Source organism: Labeo rohita, chromosome 13 (genome assembly GCF_022985175.1).
Source record: "Labeo rohita strain BAU-BD-2019 chromosome 13, IGBB_LRoh.1.0, whole genome shotgun sequence".
NCBI lineage: Eukaryota > Metazoa > Chordata > Actinopteri > Cypriniformes > Cyprinidae > Labeo > Labeo rohita.
In genome coordinates, this window is record NC_066881.1 from 28070604 (window position 1) to 28089663 (window position 19060).

Sequence of the window (19060 nt, forward strand, 5' to 3'; positions counted from 1 at the left end):
GATTATTGTGATGTTTTTATTAGCTGTTTGGACTCTCATTCTGACGGCACCCATTCATTCACTTCAGCAAGTGACGTAATGCTAAATTTCTCCAAATCTGTTTCGATGAAGAAACAAACTCATCTGCATCTTTAGCCTTACAGTTAGTATATTTTAAGCAAATGTTCATTTTTGGGTTAACTATTCCTTTAAAATTGCATCTTAATCTAGTTATCATCAATGAAATAAATTTTGCATTTTTGTTTTTTAGCTTTTGGCAATTCAGTGAAATTAGTGAATCAACAGATGTTAAAACTCATGGCTATACTTTCCATCAAAGAAAATGGAAAATAGAGTGCGTTGTTGTATACGGCTCATTTGGCATATGTACTGTAGAAGGTCACCTGAGTTTCAATGAATGCCTAAAATTTGCATACTGTGCACAGCTTACACACTACTGTATATATGCTCCTACTGCAGAAATAGGAGTTTTACATAGGTTAGCATGCTATAACGAACATACCCTTAGCTTGTTTCTTTTTCTAGTGTGTGTGTGAGTGGTGTAATTTATGTAAAGTGAGAAATTATTGGCATTACAGAATTTTATGTAATATATTTATTAAAGGTGAATTCTGAAGTTGTGAACTACTAGTATGAACACAGACAAATGCTAAAAAGTATTTAGAAAAAAAACTATAAAGCTTCAGTCACATGGTCTATCACAAGTTATAAAAACCTGCAAAAGTAGCCTATTCCTTCATCTAGTTAGACACCATAATGAATTTAACACAGATAAAAAAACAAGGCTGTGAGGTATAGATTTACAGTCTTTACAATGGCACCGTATTAAGATCCTACATCATGTAATTATTGCAATTCACAGTTTTTTTCAGAAAGACATTTTATCAGCTGAACAATCAGTATGTTGTTATACAACAGCTGACTCACACACAGCTCATTTTCATTCCTGTCGAAAAGCAAATATAACACCACCCTGACTAAGGTCTATTTATTATAACTGATTTCACTGAAAAATCCATGAAATATTTCAGGACATTCACATTTTTGGAGTGTTAAAAATACAGAATAACTACATGCAATTCTAACAACACTGAGTATTTATCCTCTTCTCTCTTTTCATTCGAATATCTCACTGGAAAGTGATATTCCCCATTGAAGGCCAGGATCACAGTCGCTTGAAATCTGCGAGAGCTTTGAGAGCTGAATTCCAGCCAGCTGCACCCATAACACCTCCACCTGAATGAGACAAACACTGTATAAATGCTGGAAAACACAGGGGAGGTCATGCATGTCAAGCTTAACATTTACCTGACCTGGTTTTATGAAATGTAATATCACACCGATGACATCTCTAAACCCAATACATACTGTTTTAGCTTTTATTTATTCAGGCACAGACCTGGATGGCTGCCACTGCCACATAAGTACAGTCCCTTGACTGGTGAGCGGTAGTCTGCGACAGAGGGCAAAGGTCTCGCCAGGTAAAGCTGATCCAAAGACATTGAGCCATGAAATATATTCTGTGGCATACAAAAATGCATGGGATGAATGTTTGGAATGATATGACGTGCAAATAATAGAGGCTAAATTATGCTGTATGGCAGTGAAAATTACAAACAAAACAAAGTTATGACTATTCATACCCCTCCAGTGAGACCAAAGACCCTCTCAAGATCAGAAGGGGTTAAGATGTCTTTGCCCACTATAGACTTTTTAAATCCAGGTGCGTAACGCTCAACCCAGTCGAATGCTGTGAAACGGAAAACAAAGGACCAATTACTATAAAGATCTTGTTACTCTGAGGCATGTGATATCACTGTTGTAGCACAAACAGTGTCACTGTGTTTAAAAGCAGCTAGTTCATGGTCTGCCAGTCTATCAGTGTGTGAATTTTTGGATGGTTACAGGGGAGGAAGGGAAGGGTCGCCTAACATTGTGAAACATTATTGCAATTTAAAACATGCAATGATTTGATCAGAAATCATTCTAATATGCTGATTTGATGCTACATTATTATTGGTGTTCAAATATTAATTTTAATGATATTAATGATGACAACTGATGAAAATGTTTTCAGGATTATTTGACAAATAGAATTAATTAAAATGTATTGGCATTAAATATGTATTCATGGTCATCTCTGATCAATTTAATGCATCCTTGGTGAATAATTACTTACCCACTTACAAAACTTTATTTCCTTTAAAATGTAAACTTTATTCAAAATGGTAGTTTATCATGGTTTTGCACAAAAATATTAAACAGCAAAAATTGTTTTAAACATTGAAAATAAGAAATGCTACCTAAGCACAAAAACACAAGTATTACAGGGTTTGTACAGATACTGTAGAATGAAATTCCATGACTTTCAAGGACTTTTCAAGCACTACTTTTTTTTATTTTTAAGGACTTAAAGAAAAAAGAAAGAAAAAAAAGATTTTGGAAATCGTCGAAAATCCTGATCTGAAACAAATGATTCACGTTACGTGCTCCGAAGTCCCAAAGTGAATCAAATGATTTGCGAACCCGCACCAAACTCCCGATCTGAAGCAAATGATTTGTGAACCTGCATCAAACTCCCGATCTGAGTCAAATGATTCGTGAACCCGCACCAAACTCCTGATCTGAATCAAATGATTCGTGAACCCGCACCAAACTCCCGATCTGAATCAAATGATTTCCGAACCTGCACCAAACTCCTGATCTGAATCAAATGATTCGGCAACCCGCACCAAACTTCTGATCTGAATCAAATGATTCGCGAACCCACTCCTAAGCCCTGAATCAAAGGATTCGGGAACCCGCACCAAACTCCCCATCTGAATCAAATGATCCGCAAACCCGCACCAAACTCCTGATCTGAATCAAATGATTCGCAAACCCGCACCAAACTCCCGATTTGAATCAGATGACTTGCGAACCCGCACCAAACTCCCGATCTGAATCAAATGATTTCCGAACCCGCACCAAACTCCTGATCTGAATCAAATGATTCGGCAACCCACACCAAACTTCTAATCTGAATCAAATGATTCGCGAACCCACTCCTAAGCCCTGAATCAAAGGATTCGGGAACCCGCACCAAACTCCCCATCTGAATCAAATGATCCGCAAACCTGCACCAAACTCCTGATCTGAATCAAATGATTCGGAACCCGCACCAAACTCCTGATCTGAATCAAATGATTCGGAACCCGCACCAAACTCCCGATCTGAATCAAATGATTTGCGAACCCGCACCAAACTCCTGATCTGAATAAAATGATTTGCGAACCCACTCCTAAGCCCTGAATCAAATAATTCGGGAACCCGCACCAAACTCCCCATCCGAATCAAATGATCCGTAAACTCCTGACTCCTGATCTGAATCAAATGATTTGCAATCCCGCACCAAACTCCTGATCTGAATCAAATGATTTGCAAACCCGCACCAAACTCCTGATCTGAATCAAATGATTTGCGAACCCGCACCAAACTCCCGATCTGAATCAAATGATTTGCGATCCCGCACCAAACTCCTGATCTGAATCAAATGATTTGCGAACCCGCACCAAACTCCCGATCTGAATCAAATGATTTGCGATCCCGCACCAAACTCCTGATCTGAATCAAATGATTTGCGAACCCGCACCAAACTCCTGATCTGAATCAAATGATTAGTGAACCCGCACCAAACTCCCGATCTGAATCAAATGATTTGCGATCCCGCACCAAACTCCTGATCTGAATCAAATGATTCGCGAACCCGCACCAAACTCCCGATCTGAATCATATGATTCGGGAACCCGCACCAAACTCCCGATCTGAATCAAATGATTCGCGAACCATAATTTCATGCTTCGGATTACGAATCATTCAATTCGCGGAATGACACAACATTGTCAGTACTACTATTGGTTTAGCTTGAAAGTTTTATGACATTAACTGAAGGCAAAAAAAAAGGTGGGGGGGGGATGGGGGGCGGTATGATGATGTTTTTAATTGTGTGAATTTTGCATGAAAAGATATGTGTTTATTGAAAAAAATAAACACCTATTTGATAGCTAAATAATTTAAGCACTTTTCAAGTACCCCTTCAGGAACATTGCTATTTTCAAGGGTTTTCCAGGCCTTAAATTTCAAAAAGTAAAGTCAAATTTAAGTACTTTAAGCACCTTGTACAAACCCTGAAATAAGCATATTGAATGATTTCTGAAGGATCATGTTACACTGAAAACTAGAGTAATGACTGCTGAAAATTTAGCTTTGCTATCAGTAGAACAAACAGCATTTTAAAATGCAATTTTAAAAGTTTATGTTATAATAAAAAACACTTCTTTATAACTGTAATGGTATTTCACAGTACTCCTATTTTTCTATATTACTGATTAAATAAATGCGGCCTTTGTGAGCATAAGTGGCTTCTTTTGAAAACATTAAAAAAGAACTCAACAAACCTGTTTGGATTATACTTTGAAAGACCTCCGTCTTACAAGGCTTACAATGCCTGTGCCCACAAACGGCACAAAAAAATGCAAATATAGCCTTAGGTACCTGTGTCAGCAAATCTCTCCCTGTCCTCGTCAGTCCAAGCATGGTGCCCCTCCAGCAAATATGGCGTGAACTGAATGAAGAGAGACACCACATGGCAGCCGGGGGGCGCTAGAGTAGGATCCAGCACTGAGGGAATGGTCATTTCTATCATAGGCCTATCATACACAAAAACACCAGAAGATGAATTAGGATATCATGTAAATCACTGTGGTCTGGTGGATTGAATAGAACACCATCACCATAAACCCTGTCCACGAGCAACAGATGTGATGTCTGTGAAACTCTGGTCATGACTTGCAAATTAAGATGTGCTGGTGCCTTCATGTGTGTAATGTGCAAATATTAGTTTTTCCTTTATAAGCACTATTGCAGGTTTTGCCAACCTGGAGGATGGGTGTCCCTGCAGGCCCTCCATGTAGGCCTCCTCCAGCACCTCCACACTCTCACAGTTCAGGTGGATTGAACACTGATGATGTGGACCTGGTTTTCCATCCGCAGTATTTGGAGCAGCCAGGAAATTAGGCAGCTTGTCTACAGCCACTATTTGTTTGCAAAGGACAGAGACAGATTATTTGACTATTTTAATTTTACAGGAAAAACAGACTGAAATCCATTAATTACAGTTTTTGCAAGACAGCACCCTGGCTAACAAAAGTATGTTCCCTTTAGGTTATGAAAACGTTATTTCTCTGAACAATCCAAATATAATTTTTTTTAAGCGTCTTGGTTATGCAAGAATTCAAGAAAACATTTTATTTTATAATTTTGTAAACATTATGAAGTTGTTTTATTTTATATGTTCTCTCAACGTTCTTAAAAAGTTCCATGAATAATGTAGAAATAACATTTTTAGAACATTATTACATTTTGAATGAACGTTCTATTAACATTACTGGAAAAAGTCGGTAAATAAATTTGAGTGAACCTTGCCAGAACATTGGTCAAGGTAATAAGAAGGTTGCCTATTAGCTGGGACTGTTTGCATCCCTCATGTATTTTAAAGAAGTCTCTTCTGCTCACCAAGCCTGCATTTATTTAATCCAAAGTACAGCATAAGCAGTAATATTGTGTAAAATATTTTTTACTATTTAAAATAACTGATTTCTATTTGAATGAATTTTAAAATGTAATTTATTTCTGTGATCAAAGCTAAATTTTCAGCATCATTACTCCAGTCTTCACTGTCACATGATCCTTTAGAAATCATTCTAATAGGCTGATTTGCTGTTCAATTATTATTATTATTAATATTGTAATATTTTAATATTCATTCATATATTTTTTTCAGGATTGTTTGATGAATAGAAAGAACCAAAGATCAGCATTTATCTCAAATAAAAGCTTTTGTAACATTATACACTATACCATTCAAAAGCTTGGAGTCAGTATATATTTTTTTACTTTTATTTAGCAAGGATACTGTAAATTGATTAAAAATGAACAAAATTGATCAAAAGATTTCTTTTTCAGATAAATGCTGTTCTTCTGAACTTTCATCAAAGAATCCTGAAAAAAATTCTACTCAGCTGTTTTCAACACAATAATAATAATAAATGTTTTTGAGCAGCAAATCAGAATATTAGAATGATTTCTGAAGGATCATGTGACTGGAGTAATGATGCTAACAATTCAGCTTTGAAATCACAGGAATAAATCACATTTTAAAATATATCCAAATAGAAAACAGTTATTAAAGTTAGTAAAAATATTTCAAAAATTTTGTACTTTGGATCAAATAAATGCATGCTTGGTGAGCAAAAGAGACTTCTTTAAAAACAGGACAAGTCTTACTGTTCAAAAACTTTTGACTGGTAGTGTATTTGACCTTGTTTTCTAATAAATAAATAAATAGATAAATAAGTACTAAAAAATAAGTGACTTCATGCTTAAAACAAGAAAAAATATCTGCCAGTTCAGCAAATTAACTTAATTTAAAGGGAAAACTAGTTTATTTTTATTATCTCATTTGGCAGACATTTTTCTTGTTTTAAGTGTAAAAGCACTTTTTTTTTTTTTTTAAGAAAAAAGATTTGTTATCTTGTGCTTCTTAAGTAATTGTATCTTGATTTAGGAACTAATTTAGACCAGAATGCCTAACATACAGACTCAATTCAAACTTTGTTTTGTAGATAATTTCCGTCTAAAAAAAATGTTTTTCATTATTTCAAAATGCTTAAAATAAATATTTTAATTAAAATTATTATTATTTAATTAATTTATCTTAAATAACTGAATTACTTCTTAAATTACTGAATGTTCACCATTCAAAATAAACAACAATTATGTCAACATAGAATTTTGGGCTCTGAATTCCAGCTAAAATTATTTTTAGTCGATACTTTTTGATTAGTGTCAAGACAAAATTAAAGGTTCCTTACACAAAACAAAAGCCTGAAAGATGAACACTCTTCTTTTGCTGTCTTGCAAGCATTGTTTTTTCTTGAAATGCATATTTAGTTTGATGAAATGAAGCGTTAAATTCTCCGTAATCTTACCATTTATCTTGGTAACAGGAGAGGTGTAGTCAATCTGATCTACAGCCGTGATGAATGCCTCTGGCAGGGCATCCTTTACCAGGACAACCACAAACATCAATTATTCAGACTTGTCATTAACATTTAAGTGAAACGGTTGTTAACTTTTCCACATTACTATTATTATTTTTTACACTGGACAAATGAAATAGACTTAATGGGATTCTTAATCGAACTCTAAACTGAGTTAACTCGCATGTGGACAGTGTTGCCAGTCAAAGAAAAGTGTCACTCCTTGAGTAAACACAAATAGAGTGACTCTAGCTCAAGGCCACAACAAAGCGTTGACAGAATAGGATGACATTAACTGTGAATAAATGACCTAGACATTTCTCTAACCATTATGTCATGAATGCTCTTCATCTATTTTAAACATCAAAAAACGAGCAGAACTGACACGGTCTCTGTACGTCAGGTCTGTACCTGCGGTGTAAGCTGTTTGAAGGTGATGTAGGGAGTGGCGTTGGACAGAACCACTTTACTGCGGACTTCAATTCCATCTGTCAGCACAACGCCCTTGGCAGAACCATCCTGACCAATAAGGACCTGTTTAACGTCCTACAGGCCCCCAGGAAGGGCGACAGATTAATATCAATGAGACAACCGGCTTTCTTGAGTGACTGTGCCATGCACAAACACAATGGCTTAAGAAAACAGTTACACCTTCTTCCTGAACACTAACCTTGTTTGTAAAAATATCTGCACCGAGAGAGCGGGCGGAGCGGGCGATCGATTGAGACACTCCACCCATTCCTCCTTCCACGTAACCCCAGGCACCTTTCTCTTTCTCCAGCTCTCCCATGACATGGTGCAGCAGGACGTATCTACAAGATCAAGCATTCAGTATCCACAACAACAAGAACAACCTATTCTGAATCAGACACAGAAATGTCAAACTATCCTCACCCACTTCCAGGATTATTTGGGCTTGTGTTTGCACCAATCACAGAGTCAGTGGCTAATGTGGCTCTCAACGGCTCTGATTCAAACCAGCGATTAAGCACCTATAAAAAAAAAATAAAACAAATTCAACCAAAAATGCTTCTAATGCTGACTTATGTCATGAATCACAGCTTTAAACTCACAAATAGTTTATTTCTAGGGCAGTGCTCATAAAGCCAAACATGAATGATTTTTTGATGTGTGTTTTTAAAGATTTTTTTAAAAGAAGTTTCTTATGTTCATTAAGCCTGCATTTATTTGACCAAAAATACAGTAAAAACAGTAATACTGTAAAACATTGTTATAATTTAAAATTTCTGCTGCTTTGCAATGATGTGTATTGTGAAAAGCACTTTATAAATAAACATTAGGGGTGTAATGATACACATATTCGTATTAACCCGTTCAGTACAAGGCTTTTGCTCGGACTTATGTTGGACTTATCCTTTTACACTTAGAAAATAAAAGAGCTTAAAGTGTGTGAAATATAATGTACTCCAGTAGGGTTGTGATGGTTAGGTCGTTCGTTAGAGCTTTTCCTCTTTTCCTTGCTTTTATTCGCTTTTAAATAGCTTGTAAATGCATGTGCGCATTTTACTTTCACTTTCAAATTAGCGGCATTTCAGCATCAATTGATCGAATTAATAACTCCCTTTTTAACAATTTTTTAAACATCATGTTTTTTCATTGTGTATTCCAGTTAATCTCAGTCAAACTGCAGTTGGGTTATTTGATGAAGTAAAAATAACTAAAACAACACAGCTAACTAACACAATAAAACTATCGTATCGAACCAGACCGTGAATTTTGTGAACCGTTACACCCCTAATTAACATTAATTTAACTGAACTAAAACACCAGGGAGCTCCCTTGCCCTCAAAAGTGATTTCGTTTTAGTTTTGTTTTTTGAATTTGTTTTCGGTGCACTTTCGCCCTTTCAACATAAAAATCATACAAATCATGTAACGTGAATGCAAGCCTCTTGCTCAAGACCCAAAAAAATATATATACAGAAGAGATATGTTCGTGAGAGTGATTCGAGACAAAGTGAAACACCGACAAATGTGTTTCATTCATTCATAATCACCTACTGTGTATAATAAATATACACAGTAACACACATATAGTATGTAAACATGAGCTTTTATTTTTAATGTGATTACGATTAATTGTTTGACAACACTAATTTTAATATATTTTAATATGTAATTTATTCCTGTGATGGCAAAGCTGAATTTTCAGCAGCCAATTCAGTCTTCAGCGTAAGAGATTTCCTTCAAAAACAAAAAAAAATCTAAATTATTGCAAACTTTTGACCATCAGTGTAGATGCAAGCAACAACAAAGTTGCCAAGCTCTACAGTGGCTGATGTATTTGAACTGAGCACAATCCAAAAAATTAGAGGACAAAAGCATTATCTTGATTGCATTAATTGGATATTGCATCTGGATATTGATATTCTGATATATGAGCATATGTACATTATATTGGAAATAATTTACAATGCTTGACTCCCAAATTTCATAGAGACCCTCAGGCCTCTATTAGTTTTACTTTTTGTTTGTCTTCTTAGCTGTCAAATTTGATTAAAAACGAAATTGTTCTTAGATTGACCTTCATTAAGGTCTGGTACTTATTCAGTCAAATATATTCAAAAATACCATGTCCAGGGCAGGAGGCATAACCCACCTTCATAACCGGAGCTGTGACAAGTTCATAGAAATCTGGTATATTCTTTCCCAGCTTCAACCCTTTAAACATAGAAGCACATGGGTTTTACTCTACTGCATCTGTTTTATAAGCCCTAGTCTTATTAGACTCTCTGGCTTATGTTAACAGCAGTAGAACAAATAAGGAAAATCTAGTTTATCATGCGTTATATAACCATTACCAGACTTCACCAAAGGTTTCAAGCTCCTCAGGGCAGATATTTTCTTTCTCAAAGAGCGCTGAGTCAGTCCTGGTATGTCAACAGGTGGAGCATCTAAAAGAGGGTGGATGGCACAGGCCAGTCTTTCCAAGTAGCATAGAAAGTCAGGATAGACCTTTAGTAATAGAACAGAAAAAAACATTATATTAATGATGTATATAGGCAGTTTTCACAATATTTTGTTTTTAGTGTCACATGCAAGTTCATTGAAGTGCTTCTGCAAAAATCTAATTCCTCTTGTCAGTGCCGGTGAACCTTGGCATCTTTCTCTGAGAATTTGGCAATCTCTTGCCGGGTCTTTGCCAGGTCAGCTCCAAGCATTAAAGACCGCGGTGGCCGCCCTCCTACACCATCCTCCAACATGGGGGTAAATGAATAGGGGTCCCTCATGTACACCTTCAGGCCGTGTTTCTGCACAGAAAGACACACTGTGGAGAACTGCAGTCATTTTAGCTTGAAAGGAAAGAAGCAATTAATCATGCAAAAAAGAAGTGTGTTTTTTGTACTGAAAGTGCACCTGCAGTGTCCTTCAAATCTTAAAAAAGTATATATAAAAAACTGTACTTGCAGATAATGTAATAAAACTAAAACTCTCTTAAAGAGAGTACACTTTAATGCCTATGTTTCATAACACATTTAAGTACACTTACAGAAAGTATTTAATAATGTCAGATAAAAAGCATTATAATTAAGCATAATAATTTTTTGTCATGATTTAAAGAAGTACATTAAAGTCTATTTTGGGTTACCATAAACGCTACAACAGAAGTAATTATGAAATTACACTACTGTCCAAAAGTTTGGGATCATTACAATTTTTAATGTCTCCTATGCTCATCAAGGCTGCATTTTTTTTTTATCAAAAATACAGCAAAAACAGTAATATTGTGAAATATTATTACATTTTAAAATAACAGTTTTCTATTTTAATAAACTTTAAAATACAATTTATTCCTGCGATGCAAAGCTGAATTTTCATCAGCCATTACTATAGTTTTCAGTGTCACACAATCCTTCAGAAATCAATCTAACATGCTGATCTGTTATCAACAGTTGAAACAGTTGTGCTGTTTGTTTCCTTGGAACCTGTGGTACTTTTTCAGGATTCTTTGATGAGAAAAAAAATAAAAAGAACAGCATTTATTCAGAACAGAAATCTTTTATAACAGTATAAATCCTTACAGTCTCTTTCAATCAATTGAACATATCCTTACTGAATAAAAGTATTAATTTCTTTAAAAAAAAAAAGAAAGAAAAGAAAATAGAAAACTTTTAAAGGGTAGTTTGTATTATTACAAAAGATTTCTATTAATGTCAAAAAACATAAAAAAATCTCCCAAACTTTTACGTTACATGTAAAGACGTACTTAAGTCCTAATTTTACACTTTGCATTTACTATTAATTTAAACAATAACACCTAATTAGTTTCATTAATTGCAAAAAACATGCAATAAAGTGTTCAAAAGCATTACATTCAGTTCACAATTTCAAGCTTTTCAAATTCTCTTCAAGTGTTTTATTTTCACAATACGTACTCTTTTTTTTTTAATTTATTTTTGATGTCTTATGCAATAGGTCATTTTATTTTAATCCCAATCAGGAAAGGTCTGCGAGCTGGGACTCGAACTCGGGATGCCCGGAGCACAACAGTGCTACATGTTGGTGCTAATAAGTACTCTTTTTAAAAGTATACTTCTTTTTCACAAGGGTTGTCAGGTCCATCTGATGCACAATATCAGTCAGTTGCTTTAGAGATAAAGGAGGGGCGATCAGTTTTAAACAGGAATGAAAGAGAGAATTGGACATGCAACATCAATAAGAACATCACCTTGAGCTCCAGGTCCTGGCAGATGTGTGGACGCAGTAAACTGAGCAGATAGGAGGCCCTGGAAAAGTGGAACCCTGAAATAAATAGGCAAAGTTATGCAAACTGCACTGATCAGAATTTTAATATATCTCTAGGGTCAATCAGAAACCTTAACTTGAATGCTTAGACTGCATACTATATCAGTTCTGAATTTCTAATTATTGATGATAACTGAGTGCAGTGAGAAACTGATCTTTGGCCAGTCTGTCCAGAAACGATAGTCTGGATGATAAACCTAAACTCACACCTGGAATAATCTCTTCAGATACGGCTGCTCCGCCGAGTACATGTCTGCGTTCCAGGACTGCAGTTTTCAGGCCTCCTTTCTGCAGATATGCTGACTGGGCAAATCACAATAGAAGGTTTCTTAAGATTAACTTTTATGCTTATGCTTTTATTACTTTAACTGGTAAGATACATGAGAACACATTTGGTGTGTACTTACAGCAATAAGGCCATTGTGACCTACAAAGAACGAAAAAAATATTAGTTGTTTTTCAAAGGAGTTTAAATTTTATAATAATTTACTAGTATATGTTAAATAATAGCCGATGCATGTAGCAGTGAAACATGGAGGTTATACAACAAAGTATGGCTGTGGTTCAAAGTATGCAGAAGTCAGCAACAACATTTTTAGATACAAAAAAGGATAAAAAGTAGAAAACTCTGCATGTTTTTTTTACAGTACACAAACTTTTACTCCTGCAGGGGAATCATATGGAGGCTCAACAAGAGTACTTCCATACGGAGCCGCATTACATCTTTAAACGTTTTTAATCTTATTAGGACATTTGGAAACATAAAATCATAATCGATTAAAACTATTGATTTAGCATGATTGGTATCTGGTGTACAAAACACATTTTCTCCCGTTTCTAAAAAAAATATTTTAACAAAAACAACCCTGTTAACGTCGCGAACATGACTGTGATTGGTCCTTCCTGCCCAGCGTTGAGAAAAGTAACAGGTGCCACGTGACCACGTTGTCTGCGCACTACTTCAAAAGTGGTTTGAATAATCATTTATAGCTATAAATAAATGCAGTGATAAATTGTAATTTTAAAATAAAGTTTAAGAGGTCACGTAAAATAATTATTATTTAAATAATCGAAAAATGCCCCGCCCATTGAGGCTCTCAAGTTCGTTCCATGTTAAGTTACATGTTTTGTTCATTAGGCTGTGCATGAATGTCTGTAGCCTACCTGCACCGATAACAATCGCGTCATATTTAGGTTTTAGGGCAGTGCTGCTGTGGCTGGCGCGCCGTGTCACTGAAATAAACCCCCTGTGTGCGCGACCTGCCCTGACAGCCGCAGCCATGACGAATCCTGACAACCCTCAAACCCAAAGCTCAAACTCCACTACTTCGACAGCTCTGCACAATATACTAGGAGGAAAATTTGCCTCTAGTGCTCCTAGGAACACCCCCCCCCCACCCCCACCCCCATCATGTAAAAAAAAGCCCAAACCGAATAAATCAGGGGTCCTGTAACGCCCAGGAGGCCCCAGGATTGCTAGGGTGTCCGTGGAAAAGTTTAGGAAAGAAAAAAAAGGTTTTTTTGGACATTTACCATAGTAATACCATGTGTTTCGAACCAGGGCTGATACCACTCATGTCACAATACTTCAGTATAGACCCAAACATTTTTTTAACATAAAATCAGACTTTTTAACATGCAGTCATTGCTGCTGTAAAGCATTTCTTACGTTGGCAGTCACGGCTGCTGTTTCACAGCAACTAACAGTGAAGTAGTAATGAATCTAAAAGTGTGCATGATAGCATTTTATGCATTTTCTAATAAGTGGTAATAAGGCAAGAGTAGCTATAGAAAATAGCTGAAGAAAGCTCAGATGACAATGATCTCTCATCTTGGTAAATCTTTATACATGTTTAACTGCCTGTTGTTTTGCCTGTCTAGATAACTATTCACAATGACATTGAACATCTAACTTGTTGAGAGTCTTAGATCAAGGTCCAAGGCTAAGTAGAAAGTTTGATGGTCAAATGACCTTTAACCATTAACGTTAGAATAAAAGACATTTGTGAGTATAGGCAACTGAAGGTAGGCCTCAATAACCACTTAACAGAGTTAGAGTATTCCACTTCTTTAAAAGCACACAATAAAATCACATATCAAGATACAGAAAGATATTTAAAAAGCTTTGTCTATTAATACCCTGGTGCTCAAGGCACAAGGAAAAATCACAAGACAGAGCCAGAGGATCTCACATCAGAGCCACAGAAGCTCCATTGTCTTAAGCTGCTGTATTGAGACCAGTGTGAAAACTGATTATAACAGATATCACCTGTTTATGGCATGTCTGTGATCTGTTTGTGGACATGTGGTCAACAAAATAAAACTGGACAAAATTAGAAATACAAGTTGTTTACTATATCCTCATCATATCCTATGACAGTGTTAGAAGTCTTGTGTTCTCTGATATAACTTGTCCTTAAGAGTTGTGTTTATCAGACAAAAATGAGAAATGAGATAAAAAAACAAAAACAAAAGCAATTTACTATTATATGTGACCCTGGACCACAAAACCAGTCTTAAGTCGCACAGGTATATTTGTAGCAATAGCTAACAATACATTGTATGGGTCAAAATAACTGATTTTTCATTTTAAGATCATGTTGCATGAAGATATTTTGCATAATCCAAAACATAATCAAAACCTAATTTTTGATTAGTAATATGCATTGCTAAGAACTTCATTTGGCAAATTTAAAAGTGATTTTCTCAATATTTAGATTTTTTTGCACCCTCATACTACCCAAATAGTTGTCCCTCGACCAAAACCATACATCAGTGGAAAGCTTATTTAATCAGCTTTCAGATGATGTATAAATCTCAATTTAAAAAAAATTGACCCTTATGACTGGTTTTGTGGTCCAGGGTCACTTATATGACTTTATATACTTTATATATAACAATTTACTTTTGTGTACACTTTGAATTACACAAAATTATAATAATCATTCAAATTAAATGAATTGTAATGATGATTTTTATTATCAGGGTATGAATTCTCAAAAATGTCAAAGGAGGATAAAATATACAATTTCTAAATTCTGTAAAATAAACAAAATTTGAATATTTTTGCATGTCATTCAGAGGCATTTGTTCACTAAGAGGAGTAGCAGAATGAATGAAAGAATGAATGAATACATGAATTAATAAATAAATAAATATATAAACAGGACAAAGCAAGACAAGACAAGACAAGACAAGACAAGACAAGACAGGACAAGACAGAGCCATATTTTATTCCAGTAGGTGGCGGCAAAGACTTGTCATAATACAGAGGAAGAGCTCATTCCCTTATTAGCCACAAATGCAAAATAATAGATATGAATTTAGACAATGTATTATTACAGGTAGGCTTAATCATATAAGCCTTTTTTTTTTTTTTTTTTTTTTTTTTTTTTATGAAAACAAGTGTAAGTACTTGTAAGTACTTTGTGTATGATTTATTAATACTTTGTAATTAGGGTTAATTAACATTAATTGACTAACAATGAACAACACTTAGTCATACAACATTTATTATACATTTATTATTTTAAAGTTATTTTCAGCATTTACCAACCAATACAGTTGCACAGTGGCCTAACACAAACAATCATATTTTTATAAGACTACCAAAGATAAAAAAAATAAATAAATGCTGTAAAAAATAAGTTGCTCATTCATGCATTAACTAATGTTAACGAAGGAAATAAGGTGTTAGCTGAGATTTACCATTTCTGTATCAGCCTTTTACATGAATTAATATCTTGCTAGCATGAATCATTGACTGTTTACAATAGGGGACGTCATAAATAATTCAAAGCCTTTTGAATATTGTCTCTTTCCATTATAAGACACGTCAAATAAAGTTGCTTCAGAGCCTTGCCATCAGAAGAATACTTAAGAAATGTTCTCTTCAGCTAAGAGAAATCATCTTGACTGAAGAGGCCGTCTGAAGAGATCATAAGTGGTTCTCTCTCTATGCTAAATATGATAAGAGATGATGCATCAACGTCACGCTGATGGGACTGCAGACAGCTTTTAGAGACACATTTAAAAAACAGGAGGTTTGCGGCTTTGTGCATTTCACTCAAGTAACCGAAGATAACCAAAGCTTAGGCTTTAAATGAATTAGAAACTCAATTTGAGTCTATGTGATGTGTAATTGCTGTGACACAGTATACAATATCCTTTAACTTCTATTTGTTTTGCTTATGCTGTGAAAAACAACTCCTATTGATTCAGGTTCTCAGAAGGAAAAGAAATAAAGTAGCCAGCTATTAGACAATCTAGGGTTTCCCGACACCTCTATCAGAGCCGTCGTCAGGGAATTATGGTCAAGACAGAGAGATACTCTACAGGCACGCCAGCTTGGCTTTCCTTGAAGGAACACATCTGGACGACACACAGTCAACGTTAATTTGATCAAGGCCAGAGAATTTTGTTCTTGTAAGCGAAAATTAACACTTCATTCCCTTTGTCGGCAGAAATTCTACACCGTGGGCTCGCGGCCAAAATGAAATTAGCTGAAAATGGTCCTGCTTTAAAGTATAATTAGCTCATTGTCGAGCTGCCTAATTAATTTTCTTCCATAGAGATGATTTTGAACTTTGGGTAAGGATAATGATGGTGTTGTTGATGTTTACTAAGTCTCTGAAGACTATGATTTTTCTTATTTTTCAGGCCTACACAACATTTTGATAATGAGAGCAGTACAAAGAAGCTGGCATGCAAAATCTCACTATTAAAATTGCATGCATAACAATAACTATACTGAAATAGAGTAATTATTATGGAGGAAAATATATGTGCGTTTTGCTCAATTAAAAATAACATTCTAGCTTTGCTGGTCTCTGAGCCTAAAAAAACTATTAGCTGACAGGCTGGACAAACTATCAAAAGACCAGCCTGATGAGGCTAAGAGACCAGTTAGGACAAGCAAACCATCTTAGGCTGGTTTCTGTTGATAGTAGGATTTGACCTTTCATCCTAAAGCAAATACTGTATAACTATAGGTGTTTTACACATATGCCTCAGTTTTTAATTTATAACCTGAGGGTAGTACTTTTGAAGTTGGGTGCAGCTCATGTGAGTCGAAACTTTTAATTCAGACAGTCTGAACAATGAATCAGAATTATGAATGCAAATTATGACTTTTAGGAAATAAATCAGAGCTGCAAAACAATATACACCATTTTAATAATAATAATAATAATAATAATAAATTAATAGAATCATTCTGCACTGTAAAAAATAAAAAAACACATTTTGCTGAGTCAGCTTAAAATAATTTGTTACCCTGCTGCCTTAAAATTTTAAGTTCAGTCAACTAAAATAAGTTTAGTCAACTTGAAATGTTAAATTGTACTAAGTAACAACTTAGATATTTGTGTTTGTTAAACTTAACAGATGGGTAAGTAACCCAGCTGCCTTAAAATTTTAAGTTGATTCAAATCAAATATCAAAGTTGTCACTTAGTATAATTTAACATTTCAAGTTGAATCAACTTTTTTTTTAATTTTAAGGCAGACAGGTTACAAATTATTTTAAGTTGACTCAACAAATTGTTTTTTTACAGTATGGGTTGATATTGAGAGAGAAGAATTGGCACTCCCCTTACAATCATATATATACTCTGCAGAAGTTAAAATACTTAAAAAGTCCACCCTTAAGCCCTTTCTTAGAAATACCCTATCAGTTTGGCATGAGGCCCATTCTTTTTTGAAAGAGACAATATCTATCTCTTCCTTCTCACCAATATGGAGCAATAACTATTTTATACCTGGAAGAAATGACATGGGGTTTAAAAACTGGCAGATGAAAGGATTATGAATGGTAAAAAACTTATATGAAGGAGGTACACTCATGACCTTCCAGAAGTTAGTTACAAAATATGATTTTCCACAAAAACATTTTTTTAAATACCTTCAAATTAGAAGTTATTTATATTCAAGAATTAAAACATATTCAGAACCCCAACTCTCTATATTAGAACAAATTACTTTAAATCACATGAATGAGAGAGGAATGGTGTCCTTGTTTTATAAGACATTACTAGCTGGACTAAAAGAATGCTCCCAATCATATCTTTCAGCATGGAAAAAGAGATTTACAGATGGATATCACTGTTGAGGAATGGGAGCGTGCCTGTTTTTCAGCTCAAACCCAGTCTATCAATACTAGGTGTAGAATACTACAATACAAATGGATGGTGAGGACATATTACCCCTGTTAAACTACATAGGATTAATTCTAACATTCCGGATAAGTGTACAAAATGCAAGGATGAAATTGGTACATTGTTTCATTGTATGTGGGAGTGTAGGGAGCTGCAAATGTTCTGGAAGGAGGTTCTTGTGTGAAATGACCGGCGAAAATATTCCTATGGAACCAAAGCTGTGTTTATTGCATATATATCCTGAAAATGTGTCAGTAAATGCAAGCAAAAAGAAGCTCATAGATTTTAGTTTGATACAAGCTAAATGTGTGATTGCTTTAGTATGGAAAAACATCCAAAGGCCTGTTCTTTCACAGTGGACTAAAGAAATGTCTTGACAACCTTGCTCTTGAAAAATTAACATATGCAGTCAGAGGTAACACAGAGGTTTTAAAAAGGTATAGTCCCCCTTTAAGCAATTTGTAAACAGATAAAGTGGAATGGTATGTAATGATGACTGTAATTTGAATTCCTATTTTTTTTTAAATATACGTTGGTGAATGTTGTTTTTTTCTTTTTTTTTTTCTATTTAATTTCTTGTATTTGTATACATTATTTTAGAATTCATTATTATTTAAATGTTATTTTCTTTTTGATAAATGTAGGGGTGGGAAAGTCTACTCTGATATATAACTTGATATTCTGCAATGTTCATTTGGGCTTTGTAACAAAATTATTAAAAAACAAAGTTGAAAAAAAAATTAATAGAAAACTTATACACAAAGCAAGATTTTTTTAAATTGCAGAACAAGAACATTTTTATATACAGTGCACTGCTGTTACAATAATAGCATAAAAAACACTCAAATTAAATACATAAATAATGTAGCGCCATTGCGCTCTGGGCGTCCCGAGTTCGACCCCCGGCTCGTGGACCTTTCCCTATCCCACCCCCTCTCTCTCTCTCCCACTTCGTTTCCTGTCACTGCTATACTGTCCTATCAAAAATAAATGTGAAAAAATGCAAAAATAAATTAAATGTAACCAAAATAGCTTAAATTATCATTTAAATTAGAATAAAT

The 19060-nt window shown here is 34.9% G+C and overlaps 1 protein-coding gene across 1 annotated transcript; it reads right to left on the reverse strand.

The window, feature by feature from the left end:
- Window positions 1–667: 667 nt before the first annotated feature.
- On the reverse strand, window positions 668–13196 carry pyroxd2 (pyridine nucleotide-disulphide oxidoreductase domain 2). Its single transcript, XM_051126900.1, has 16 exons — window positions 13010–13196; window positions 12253–12272; window positions 12055–12148; window positions 11769–11842; window positions 10195–10350; window positions 9901–10054; window positions 9699–9760; window positions 7974–8071; window positions 7750–7891; window positions 7491–7625; window positions 7029–7101; window positions 4917–5073; window positions 4534–4688; window positions 1644–1750; window positions 1400–1520; window positions 668–1236 (listed from the first exon to the last, which is right to left on the reverse strand). Exons 1-16 carry the CDS (start codon window positions 13125–13127, stop codon window positions 1166–1168), a joined length of 1737 nt encoding a protein of 578 aa, XP_050982857.1. The 5' UTR covers window positions 13128–13196; the 3' UTR covers window positions 668–1165.
- Window positions 13197–19060: the final 5864 nt, after the last annotated feature.

What these genes read in the sequence shown, in the direction of transcription:
- pyroxd2 (XM_051126900.1), bottom strand. Translation starts at nt 13,127, where the DNA reads ATGGCTGCGGCTGTCAGGGCAGGTCGCGCACACAGGGGGTTTATTTCA. An exon ending in TCTCAGAGAAAGATGCCAAG is followed by an intron (nt 10,055 to 10,194) that starts GTTCACCGGCAC and finishes CTATTACTAAAG; the next exon opens with GTCTATCCTGACTTTCTATG. An exon ending in TCAAACAGCTTACACCGCAG is followed by an intron (nt 7,102 to 7,490) that starts GTACAGACCTGA and finishes GTCCTGGTAAAG; the next exon opens with GATGCCCTGCCAGAGGCATT.